Consider the following 12,815-nt stretch of genomic DNA (forward strand, 5'->3'; position numbering starts at 1 on the left):
CGCACAAGTATTCGAACGACGCACACGCGCGCGCGGTTGTTATAATTCATCGGATCAGTGCGCGACGTCGCGTATAGTTGCACTTCAAAACAATTCAAAACATGATTCAGCAACTTTTGATTTGAAATTGAGATCTTAGAATGCTGTTTTTCTCGGAATGTACAGCTGAAGCTTAGCTGAAACTTCATCAGGTTAGTTGCTCAGTATCCTTCATTAGATTTTGAACTCTTTTGTTGCTTCAAACGAACAAAATGCACAAATTACAAATGATGGACTCTACCTTTAAGGCTGATAACCGCGAATAACCATTAAAAAAACCCATGTTTTTCTGTCCCAAGGTGGAAACATGCCTGACCAAGAAGCCCCGCAGATCTCCGGCTGTCCCTCCAACAGACAGGTTGAACCCGACCAAGGTTCCACCTCGGCCATAGTCACCTGGGTGGAACCCACGGCCGTGGACAACAGCGGACGGGAGCCCGGCGTGGCCAAGTCGCACCAACCCCCGGCTTCCTTCCCCAAGGATACCGTTACCCGCGTCTCCTACGTCTTCTACGACATCTCGGGCAACTTTGACACCTGCGCTTTCACCGTGACGGTCACAGGCGAGTCTGACGCTTGATCAAGGGAATCCTTACTCTTCTGCGGACCCTTATTGTTCCCCTCTTTTGTTCATATTGTTTGGACTTAAACTTTTTCTCAATGTCCCATGAGGTTTGTACACGAAAACCTCCCGAGGACTTGACTTGGGTACCTGGGGTTATCGTTATCACAGGATACCCAAGTTATTAGACGAGATCACCAGTTCATGCACATGTGGCAAAAAGTATTCACGATTGATTTTATTTGGTATGTGCCAAATTGTTATCTTCGCATGTTGTCGAGTATAAGGTGGCAGTGCGTTCAAGGCCCTCCAACCTGTCTCTTTGGAACTGAGTGAAGGGGGTACATGTGCAAGGGGTCTATAGCCAAAAAACTTGTCGAGGGTGTAAATGTAACGCTTGTGTGTGCATAAGGTTTGGTTGGACAGAATTGATGAGGGTAAGGCCTAGCCACTGTGAATTATTACACAGGTTTGATTTTCTTGCACTTTAATGGATTTGGAAAGATTCGAGAATGTTTAGCCAAAATTTGGGATTTTGCAGTTAATTAAAATGTTTTGGTTCACGCTTGCGCAGGTGGAAACGGAGGCAGTGGCGGAACCACCGACAACATTAACCCAGAATTCACCAACTGTCCCAACGACATCGTTGCCTACGTAAACGGACCCGGCGCCACGGCCAGCATTGCTTGGTCTGAGCCCACCGCTACAGACAACTCCGGTATCGCGCCCACCGTGACCGGTAGTCTGCAATCCCCTATTGACCTCGGTGTCGGTTCGACCACAGCCATGTACACGGCGACAGACGCCGCTGGCAATGAGGCCTTCTGTACCTTCAGCGTCAATATCATCTGTAAGTCTCTCAAATTTCCATAGAAAACAATGCTTAGTGAAATTAATGTGCTAAGCAGAAATGAGCCGAGAACCAGTCACAAGCCCCATGTAAAGCATACCATTTGGCTGGTAAACTATCGTTGCTTAGCAAATATTTGGTAAGCAAATATATTCTGTGCTTGGCAATTTTTAGTGCCTAGTAGTACTAATAGTACTGTGGGCACGTGTGTTCTTGCTGTAGAGCTTAGAAGTCATGATTGCGAGATTGTGGGTTCAAGCACCACCGTGGCCATGCGTGTTGTGCCCTTGAGTAAGGCGCTTTACCTCAATTACCCCTCTCAACCCAGATGTTAAATGGGTACCGGCATTATTCAATGCTGGGAATGTAACACTCGCTGTGGAGGAGGTGGGGCGATCCTCCCACAGCAGCTTTTCATTGGCTCGAGTCTTGCCCAATTCGCTCTTTTCACACTTCCACCATGGACATGCAGAGCCTCGATCTGGCAACTTTACACAATAAATATAGCTGGTTCAGTGATTCCCGTGCTATTTTTATTGTGTAAAGTTGCCAGATCGAGGCTCTGCATGCCCAGTGGCGGAGTGTGAAAAGAGCGAATTGTTTTGAAAGAGAGATGGGCACTCCGTTACCTTTGCCTTTAGTACTATGAACTTGGGCCCAGATTTTCTGAGAGTTTAACCTAAACTTTTTATTTATGCAACACTGTCATTTTCTCAAGTTTGTCCATCTTGACAACTTTGTGCTATGAGTAAATTCTGAAATATGTTGTAAACGTTGAAACTGTTGGATCAACACTAGTTGGATCCACGCTAGTAGGAGAAGAGGTGAATTTCAAGGAATTATATTGCTTCTCCTTTTCAATAACTCCAACAGTGGACGACCAACAGCCGACGTTCACCGGTTGCCCGGTCAACGCCAGCATGGTTCTCCCCAGCGGCAGCACCAGCGTGGCCGTGACCTGGACTGAGCCGGTCGGTGCCGACAACTCTGGCTCCGTCTCCATATCTAGGAGCAGCGCGCCGGGAGATCTATTCACTCTCGGCAGCTCCCTAGTCAACTACGTCTTCACCGACGTCGCCGGGAACGAAGCCACGTGCTCTTTCATTGTGACCGTCACATCAGGTACATTTTAAAATTTTTGTTATTTATTTTTTTTGGCACTAACCGTGTGTCTGTGTTTGCTCTAATTTTGCATGGCTCCCGGGCATTTGTTACTAAAAGTGTCGGTGTTGAATTGATTACTTTCAAAATATAAACTGTTCGTCCACTTTGTTAACATCGAGGCTGTTTCTGTATTACTTGGCTAGGGCCAGGAGTAACGCACATGTCTATGAGAAGTGGCTACAGCGGCTTCCATGTTCCCATGTGTGATTGCAAGCCGTAGCCATGTAATTAAGACATGTCTTAACTCTTTTGAATGCAGCCAGCGGATGCGTATCGACTCAAAACGACGACCACGGGAAATAACCTTGAATGTTGGCTCAACGTTTGTGGTGTGTTTTGGTTCCGTCCAATCCAGACAGTTAAACCTGGACAGTTTTTTTTCTAATTGGCTAACCAAAATTGACCTAAACGACACCGACAGTTGATTGGAAGGCCAGGGGTTGGGGTGGGCGCTGGGTTTTGAACCAAAACTCACAAATCCAAAAACAAACTTTTTTTTTTACGTATTTTGTTTTGGTCTGTCTTTGTAGGTGATAATTCCGCTAACCCTTGCGCTAGCGACCCCTGTCCTTCCAACCAGGACTGCTATTACAGGCCTGACCCATCAGAGTACCTGTGTATCAGTGAGTCTTATTTATTATTTTTTTGTGTGTTTTAATCTGACCTTATGGGCTCCGTGTGCGAACAAGAGAAGGCGTAATCATTTACCACACTCTAGAGCCCGTGGACGGGACACGTGGCGTGCGCGTACTGGTCCCTCTGCGTATCAGTGGCAGATCCAGGGGGTGCAGAGGGGTTTCCGCCCCCAAGCAGTGACCAAAATGCTCTCAAATAAGGCCATTTTCACTTGATGAGCCCTTCTGACTCCCCCCCCTCCTCCCCTCCCCCCCCCCTCCCCCCTCCCCCCTCCCCCCTCCCCCCTCCCCCCTCCCCCCTCCCCCCCCCCTCCCCCCTCCCCCCTCCCCCCTCCCCCCCCCCTCCCCCCCCCCCCCTCCCCCCCTCCCCCCTCCCCCCTCCCCCCTCCCCCCTCCCCCCTCCCCCCTCCCCCCTCCCCCCTCCCCCCTCCCCCCCCCTCCCCCAGTATAACCACTCTGGATCCGCCCTTGTGTAAAGCGCGAAATACGCACCATTCATTTTATTCTGAATGTGCATAAAGCCATACTATCTTCGCGTGAGCGTCGGGCGTCATCGGCAATGGCCAAGTTCGTGCAAGGACCATTAGTCGACCAGTGGTTGATTTGTGACGTACCTTACGCCTGCGCACTGAAAGCAACGTGCGAACGTCTCTAGTCAAACGCTGGTCAAAATGTCGTCGCAAAACTTCTGGATCCTGGCTCTCTGCTTGCGTTATGAATACGCGCGGCTATTGGTTACCAGCGAAGCAACCAACCCCAGTAGGCTGGTTCCAAATAGTCCACTTTACAGCGTAGTCAACCACCATCAACTAGACAGAGTTTCGGGCAAACGTTAGTTAACCATTGGCCAACTACAGTCCTTGAGCGAACTTGGCCAATGCTTTCGATCCATTGTCACTCCAAGTGGTCTTTAACGACTCCCTCTTCCTCAACGTTGAGGGGGTACCTGTGCACGGAGCCCATTCACTTAATAACTACTAAATATTGACAGTACTGAAATTAATTGAGTTGCCATTATACTCCGACTCAAAATAACAAAAACACAAGAATTGACTCGCTGGTATGAATTTATGCCACAGCCACATGAAAATGTTAATTCATTCCAGTTATTCATCGTTCATTACTATGCCGAATACCGATGCTTGTACATCAATTCCTACGAGGGCCCCGTACACGCCCACCATTTGGAACACCACTGAGTGATCGAAACACACAACCACTGGCACCACAGAGTGCACAGACCCAAGACTTAGCTGGGTACAGAGCTGAAACTATATGCATGTAAAAATCATAACAAGTAGTTATAGGCCTAACTCGTATACCCATCACCAGCATTAGGACGTAAACATTAAACAGTTGTATAATTCCAACAGATGTAACATTCGGTTGAAAAAATTAAAGCCCCATGAGTGAGTGTACAGTGATAACGTGCCCGAGTTTGTCTATTCAAATGTGTGGTTGATCCCGTTTTTTGTTCATTTCGGTTTTATTTACTTGCTCATTGCTCTTGAAACAACATACTGTGTTTTCTCTTTGTTTAATACAATTAACCATACAAACTACGACTGTTTTCACACTTCCTCAATAACCATTTCGTATTTATCATTTTCCCCCAACAGACACAAGAGCCAAGAGAGATGTCCAAGGTATGTGAATGAAACTATGAACTTGTCAAGTCCATAAAAACCAGTGAATTATTAGAATGAATTATTTAAAACAGCTGCTTTATAACTTGCAAGGTCTGAAATAACGGCACTTCAATTAGCTTCATTATTACTTCTTTATACCCGCCACTCAAAAAAATTTGTTTTGCTATCAATACAACAAAAAGATGAAACAAAAAATGATTTAAAAATGTTCGAAGTGCAAGAAATCTTCCACTGGTTCCACCAAAGTGATGGATTTTAAAAAAAAAGTATTCACAATGGTCATCAAAACGGCTGAGAGTTTAGGTATAAAAAAGAAAAACACAACACAAGACAAGGCTTAATTGACTAGTCGAACTGGACCGAAAAGTTTGACAGATGGTCAGCTGGTCAGCTTCAGCTGGACAGCTTTAGTTGGTCAGTATAAGTTGGCCAGGCCCAGCCTGAAAGTTTCGGACATTTATACTGTCTGATCATAAAACATCAAAGTACCACACGATTATTCGATTGTTCACCATGAATGGCCGCCATTGCAGCAGGCAAGCATTTGGTTAGAACCACGTCGTGCATTACAAACTAGGCAGTGGGACTTATTTTCACGTTAACTACCTGTGCCGTCTATATATGGTTGTCATAATCGTGCTGGCCCAGCACTGGATGTTGGCTCAGTGTTTTTCTCAGTTTTTTTTGCCACCAATTGCTTCACCGACTGTCTGGTAGTCCTAAACTGATTGAATCTGTTTAGGACAATAGGCTGGCCCTTTGAGTCTAGCAAAATGACAAATTCGACTGGGATCACTGGTAACCAACTTTCCTCTTTTTTTTGGCACAGATGCTTGCATGTGCATGAATGGCGGTGTCTGCATACCAGAAGATGATGGTTTCTACTGTGCGTGCCCAAGCAACTTCACCGGTGTCCTGTGCGAAAAGAAGACATATGTCATGGGTAAGTAAATATGTAGACTCATCTTGTTAACCCCATGCGTACGGGAAGCGGTCATGGCCGCGGCCGCTAATCCTCATTGGAATGCAGTTGCCTGCTGTGGTATGCGGTGGCACATGGCTAGTGGGTAGTTCCACAGCTGCTGCTTTTGTGCAGTCCCACTACCACACAAAGGCTGTGCAGTCATGTGGGCCACTTGCTCTATGTGTGGAGGAATGTCCCCATTACACCCCGTCCTTAAGGGGTTAGTTAAATGGTATGAACGAAGAAGTTTAAGCTTGGAGTTTGTAAACTTGGGCCGTGGCACAATTTCTAAGCAAATTTTGGAGCATAATTTCTATCAGGAAGACTGTAGAATGGATTTAATGAGAAACGTTCAAACCTTGGATTCCTTTAGTTATGGAAAATGGTTTGACAAAAAAAATAATGGTTTAAGTAATGGTTTAGAACAAGGAATGTTAAAACATTAAAAGAAGTCAACAAGTACTCCAGGGTGCTTTATTTTACTCTGATTAAGAATTCTGTATCATAGATTCGCTGTATGTGTCGATCTTTTGATGGACAAACCGATTTCATCGGTTCACAATTTTCAAGTTTTCAAACGATCATCCCAACCCAAGAAATATGCAAACAAGAATTTTGTTCTGATACAATAAACACAAATTCTTCAGGAAGCGTTGCCATGGAAATTGCCCAGAATTTCTGCAGAATCCAACTGTTCACAGTTATCCAATTAAAACATTTGGACTTTTTCTCTTTTCCAGACTCGGCTAAACCGTTCATGTCCCACGAGATGGAGCCCCACCACACCCACGAGTCGTCCTTCGACTCGGAGATGTGGCTGATGGGAGCCATGATGGCCCTGCTGGGGGTTGTCATCATCGTCCTGGCGGTTACCGTCAATCGACTGGTGCCCCGCACGACAACCAGGAAAGACGCGTTCGACAAGGGGAACCTGGTCTACTAAAACGAGCCTCGCTCGAGGAGTCCCTTTAATTGTCTTTTTTTAATGCTTATTTAATGTTCACAAAAGTAGAAACCCTTTTTTAACATTCTAAATTTTTTAACCTTTTTAGCAATTGTATATTTTGCTGTCGGTGATGTTTTTGTATTTATGGTACGCAAAGTGAATTTTATGGGCGTCGTACGGGGCTAGTTTGACTAAATTTCTTTTTTTACCCTAAGTTATGAGTGGTTATTTTGCCCCATTAAACAAAAACAAAAACCAGGTGGAGGTTCATGTGATAAATACCTCTCAATTTTTATCGATGATTATTATTTTTTATCTATAATGGCTTTTTCTATGTATATTTAGCTCCTGAGAAATTGTTATGCTGCTTTATTTTATTCCTTTAGAATTAACCAAGATCGTACGTGAGTTTTGAGATAAGTGGCATTTTTATGCTTTAAAAAAAAGTTGTGTCCCTTCGTAAAGGAGTCATGTCAAAATGTACGTGTATGTATTTTGAGAATTTTTGTTTTTAACATCGTAATGTAGAGACCTCAACTAACAACAATGCCACTTTCATATACGTTGGTGCTTTTTTGTTTTTGTTGTTGCATTGTATGCCTCCTAGCAGTCTAAATTAACGAGTTGACCGTTTTGGAGATTAAAGTTGAATTTTCAATTGCATTTTTCAAATGAAATTGTTAATTGATTGTGCTCATAAATCTGTATTAGATTGATCGCAATGACTTTCACCACAAGAAATACATTTAAATTCAAACTGTCTAATTCAATCATTTTGTGACAGTTTTTGTAATCACTGCGATAAATTTGAAAGTAGACTGCATTATTTTTTAATAAAACGGTTTCTCCAAAAATTTCTTTTTGTCGATCGAGTTTGATTTTGTAGTGAGTGGTTGTTTGTTGATGGATGTGCCACTCCTAAAAGTTTCTTATTTTGTGTTTGTGTTAGGAGTTGGGCTCCTAGATAAACTTTAAAGATAACGTGCAAAGGGCGGATTTTTTTTTAGTGACGTTGCTATAAAGGCAGGCACTGCGTGCACCATCTTTTCCTTCAAAAAAAATTGCCAAGGATCAAACCAGAGCATTTAGAATCCAAAATTGTTTCGACCCACTTATTGGGGGGCCAACTTTTTTTTTGCCCCCCCCCCAGAAAATTGTGTACTGGATCCGCCCTTGACACGTGCAAGATTGGTGGGGGGGGGGGGGGGGGAGGGGATGGGTGGGGATTTACTCCAAATGTCAATGACAAAAGAAATACAAATTTACAAAAGAACCTTGAGCCAAAATGTTAACGTAATAAACAGAAAATGGGTATTCCAGAAAATGATACAAAAACCCTGTACATGTATATTACTTGTGAATGACTAACCAAGGGCAGGGTACATGCCCCTAAACGACTGCAAGTTGTGAGGATCTTTCCAAAGCCTTACATTTATGTGGTTGCATGTACATGTATATAGGCATTAAAAAAGTGCTCCCTACATAGACAATTTTCTTCCAGTTTGTGAAATGACATTCAGCATTTCTTTGTGTATAATTACCTCCCCCCCCCACTCATGCCCCACCCAGCAGACATCATTTTTCTCAATAAAATATAAATTGTTAATGTAAATAGCACCGCCCCAAAAAAGAGCAAGATTGCCTCTATAGTCAATGCTCATTGGTGAAAAGTTTCATTTGTTTCGGCGATTACGTAATAATCCCATACCCAAATAAAAACACTGGCGACTGACAATGTTAGTCTCTGAAAGCAGCCGTCAAATAATTTCAGCTTGCCCTGGGAATTGACCCTACAAGTGGTCGCGTGACCAGACTACGTAGTAAGTGTACGCACGTACGTGAGCACGCCTTTTTTACGCACACGCTCGATGCATATCAGTGTGTTGTCAGCTGACCATGAGTACGGTAGTCACTAAACATGCTAAATAGTGCCAGTGGTTGATAAATTCTGCAAAAAGAAGACCCGAAAAGTGGTTGTCCTTTGCATAAAAAATTTCCCGTAAGCCAGCAAAGTGTCCGGGACACTGTGTTGCATGATCATGCCGTTACCTGGGGAAGATGAAGGATTCAGCACGGGCGGCCAAATCGACGGTAAGACAAAAAAAGGGTTTGATAGCTGCAGCTATTTCGTGATAATTTATTATTGCCCTTTTAATATTTTGTTGCTGAGAGATTTAACATTGCCATTGGGGCTTTAAGTAATATTATTAACATAATGTTTTTAAGTATCACAAGTGACATTGATAAAGGAAATAATGTTGTATCCTGACGCCCCCTCAGGGGTTTTGTAGGCCTACTAAGTCAATGGAGATTCAGGAAAACTTTCTAAGTATTTTTTTACAAAATTGGAAATGTTTCTCAGTCCCAGATTCATGTCTTTTCAACATTTTTGCAATGACTGGGGAAGAATTCCATACTAGACCACCATTTGCCTGCCGCCAAACACATCAATTTTCACCTCACCTTGTTTGAGATTTCACCCAAGATTATTCCAGGAAGCTCCGGTAGGCCTAATGCAAAATTTTATTTGGAAAAAAATGTTTTTGGAGCACATTTTGGATTCACACGTCGTGCAGAACTAAGTTGGAGGCAGCCGGTCACATTGATTGAAGTGTCTGGAAAACAGCGATACGTTATATGCATGACATCGACAACCATGACAACACATGAGCCGGCCAATGACGTCATTATGTGCAATACGTCATTATGAATATTTAATTTCTCGTGAATATTTAGTTTATTTCAATGGAAACTTTAAATACGTCCAAAGATTGATCATTGGAACAAGCGATCATGTGCGGTTTAGCGGTAAAAGTGTTGTGTTTCAAACAAGAGTCCGAGGTTCGAATCTCGATGAAGTAAGTGACTGATTAATATATAGGAATAAAGGAAAGGAGAGGGTGAAAGTAGAGAAGGGAAAGTGGAGGAAATAACCATAAAGGATGCAACTTCTTGGCGCTTGAAAAAAGTGGTGGCCTAGTACGGAAATCTTTCCCAACTCTAAATTTGAAGAAGAAAAATAGTGGATGAAAAATGGGCATTGGTGGATTCGAACCTAGACTAGTGGTAGCTCGATGACAGCCGTTTCTTTAAATGCATTAATGTACTGTCACCGTAATGTATTACTAGTTTACTCGTAAGTAATAACAATAGCGTGACGTCATTTTCTTTCCCATCAAAACAGCCAATCACAGCGAACACATGGCAAAATAGCATGAGGAGGTATGTTGCTGGTGACGGCAAAATATCCGCTATGATTATTAGTTCGGATTGTTCCATTCTGTCTTTCTGATTACTCTTTATAAAAAACAGTTGTTAAAAAAGAACATTTTTGGGTCAAGATTCGTCACGATAAAAATGTCTAAGTCCCAAAAAACAGTCACTGCTCATGTTCAGTGCCGTGCTGTTTCAATACCGAAAGATAATCAGGGACCAGTTCACAGTCAAATATCAACTGCTTTTTAAAAAAAATGTAACTAATTAATGTTAGTTGTGAATATTTTTCTGTCCACAACAGCCATGGTGATGGCCATGATTGATACAGCTTACGACAAGAATATGGGCGTGCGGACCATCATTGCCACGTCGCTGGTCAACATCGGCAAGAAGAAGCCGGGATTGGTGCTGCATTCATGCCACAACTACCTGCGGAAACACAGCAAGGTAGGTCAATGAGAAAATTCCCCATCCCCAGACGGTAGTATCGAAAACAAAGACCCCTAAAACGAAGACTGAAGAACCACTCAAAAACGAAGACCCACTTAAAAACGAAGACTCACTCGAAAACGGTCTTCATTTTCGAGTGAGTCTTTGTTTTTGAGTGGGTCTTCGGCCTTTGGTCTTCGTTTTAGGGGTCTTCATTTTTGATACTACCCCCCCCCCCCCCCCCCCCCCCCGACACCCTCCCACTCCTCTCGACCCACTTCTCTCGACCCACTTCCTGGCTCTGTTTGCTGTAACCACAGGGTTCCCTGCCACTCTGGAATCATGGAAAAACCTTGACAAAGAGTTTCAATTTCTCCAGGCAGGGAAAATTCTGGGGATTTTTTTTGTGCAGCAACCATCTCTTGACTTCCCAGCAACCTCGTTAAAGTGAAATATACACTCATGGAATTTTGGAATTTCTCGAGGGAAATATCACGGAAACACTCAGGGAATTTTGTTTCTGAAAAGTGTTTGGCACCCTGTCGAAGCAATGGACTATCCCACACTGGGCCATAGGCCACGCCCACTTCTGGTTTGTGTACATTTTTCTCACAGACTTTAGGTTGACTTGAGGTACCGTAGTCACCCCACAAAAAAAAAATTGATTATAATTGATGCACATTGATTAATTGTCTGGCTTGAAGGGTCCTTTAAATCCCCCAACCCCCCAAACTCTCTCAGTGACAACATGGAGAGATAACCTATCTGTCCAAATCTATCAAGTGACAGTCTGTATCCGTTTTTTTGTAAATTAGGCTGATATTGGTACAGTTGGCAGCCTTTGGAAATATTGTCAACTGAAGGTATTGTGCCTTGACTGACGATAATATACGGTGGGTTTTAAGTGTCTGGCAATGAATGATTTCATTCAGTAACAATGAAAGCGCAAAGGGTTCACTCAATCCCAGACAAAAAAAAAGGCATTGCCGGATTGCCCTCTATTTAGAGGGCAATGGCTGCTATGCATAAGGTCTATAGAATTGCAGTACAAGTTGTAGCAGTATTCAAGGACATCGTATCTATCAAGCCCCTGCAATAGGTTTTGACAGTTATGTGGTTTACTTCTAGCAGATGGTGACTAATCTGTACAAAAGCTATGGGAGAGGAAGTGTTTTTTTTTTCACAGTTGTGGCAGTTATATCAGTAGGAAGGTTTCAAATTATTATTATTATTATTATTCTGGTTTATTCATATAAAAACACGAGGTAGGCAGCCACAAAAGAGTCGCTGATATAACCACGTTTACACTTTACAGGAATTAAAAATTGTTAAATAGCAGTTAAAAGGAATAGAAGCATAAAATTACAACAAAGTATAGGATCATGTATATACAACACAAAACAGCACAATATTAAAACAACTGATTTATAAACTTAAAAAAAAAAATCAAAATTGAAGACAGATCATTCAGGGAAGATGGTCTAATAAGAAGTACTCACTTGCACCTACATTGTAAACAATTAAGAATTGCAAAAGTTAAGCTAAGACAGGAATTGTAGACTTCATATATCTATCAGTTTTGCACTTAGGTACAACTAGCGTAGACGTGGAACTGTCTCTGAGTATTCTGGTAGTGGTGTTATTCAATTTAAGAGGGGGGAGCATATTTCTAAAATTAAATTATCTCTAACTCCCTAGGCATTTGGGCTAGGATGCAGCCTCAATCCTGCAAAATCCTCCAACTGCTGCCATGTAAAAATTCCATACAGCCTCAAACAAAATCCCCCGTTATTTCTTGAATGTGGTCCTTGGAGTGGTGACCACTGCCTCAATCCTCCAGCAATCACGAGCCAGGAAATTGAGCCCCGTAAACACATTGAGGGGCAACACTCACCCCACAAATGAATAAAATAATAAATAATATTAACATCTGGGCCTACAAAACGGACATACATGTAACTGCCAAAACGGTACGTAATCATTATTACCCCTGATGGTCGGGCCAATAACGCATTGCAGCAGAGTTGCCCGCATGTCTACACAGACCATAGTATATATGCATTGTCGGAGCGTAAATATTTGCAGATGTTTATGTGCTGGGCTTTTGCACTACCCTGGGTTTTTGTAATACGTGCTGGTACGGAAATCCTACACCAAGTTCCAGGCAGTCATAAATATATCAGCCCATATGCAATAAATATCGTCTGAATGAACAGTTCAGCAAAATGAATGGTTCAGTGGGCCCGCTTGTCAATTATATGTAAATTAGAAGGTGCGATACGCACGTTTGTAGTTTGTTAATTTTTTTGATGGCATTGTATTTCTCCTCTGCAGCATTCAATTTGTTACAATTTTCAACTA

The 12,815-nt window shown here is 42.8% G+C and overlaps 2 protein-coding genes across 10 annotated transcripts in view; both read left to right on the top strand.

The window, feature by feature from the left end:
• LOC119737766 (mucin-3A-like) overlaps positions 1-7,663 on the top strand; it is a 60,791-nt gene extending 53,128 nt beyond the window's left edge. For 4 of the 6 annotated variants that reach the window (XM_038212356.1, XM_038212355.1, XM_038212353.1 and 1 more), the window contains 7 exons: positions 339-602; positions 1,176-1,451; positions 2,325-2,573; positions 3,146-3,238; positions 4,870-4,896; positions 5,729-5,842; positions 6,604-6,976. In XM_038212356.1, the coding sequence (XP_038068284.1) occupies positions 339-602; positions 1,176-1,451; positions 2,325-2,573; positions 3,146-3,238; positions 4,870-4,896; positions 5,729-5,842; positions 6,604-6,806 (1,226 nt within the window). In that variant the 3' untranslated portion in view covers positions 6,807-6,976. Of the gene's footprint in view, positions 1-338; positions 603-1,175; positions 1,452-2,324; positions 2,574-3,145; positions 3,239-4,869; positions 4,897-5,728; positions 5,843-6,603 lie in introns of all 6 variants that reach the window. The other 2 variants (XM_038212351.1, XM_038212352.1) reach the window with 2 other exon arrangements.
• A 1,005-nt stretch (positions 7,664-8,668) lies between these two features.
• LOC119737202 (maestro heat-like repeat-containing protein family member 1) overlaps positions 8,669-12,815 on the top strand; it is a 50,599-nt gene continuing 46,452 nt past the window's right edge. For 2 of the 4 annotated variants that reach the window (XM_038211383.1, XM_038211384.1), the window contains exons 1-2: positions 8,670-8,900; positions 10,327-10,472. In XM_038211383.1, the coding sequence (XP_038067311.1) occupies positions 8,843-8,900; positions 10,327-10,472 (204 nt within the window). In that variant the 5' untranslated portion in view covers positions 8,670-8,842. Of the gene's footprint in view, positions 8,901-10,326; positions 10,473-12,815 lie in introns of all 4 variants that reach the window. The other 2 variants (XM_038211382.1, XM_038211385.1) reach the window with 2 other exon arrangements.

The sequence above is a fragment of the Patiria miniata genome, unplaced genomic scaffold, assembly GCF_015706575.1.
Source record: "Patiria miniata isolate m_02_andy unplaced genomic scaffold, ASM1570657v1 HiC_scaffold_3, whole genome shotgun sequence".
Lineage (NCBI taxonomy): Eukaryota > Metazoa > Echinodermata > Asteroidea > Valvatida > Asterinidae > Patiria > Patiria miniata.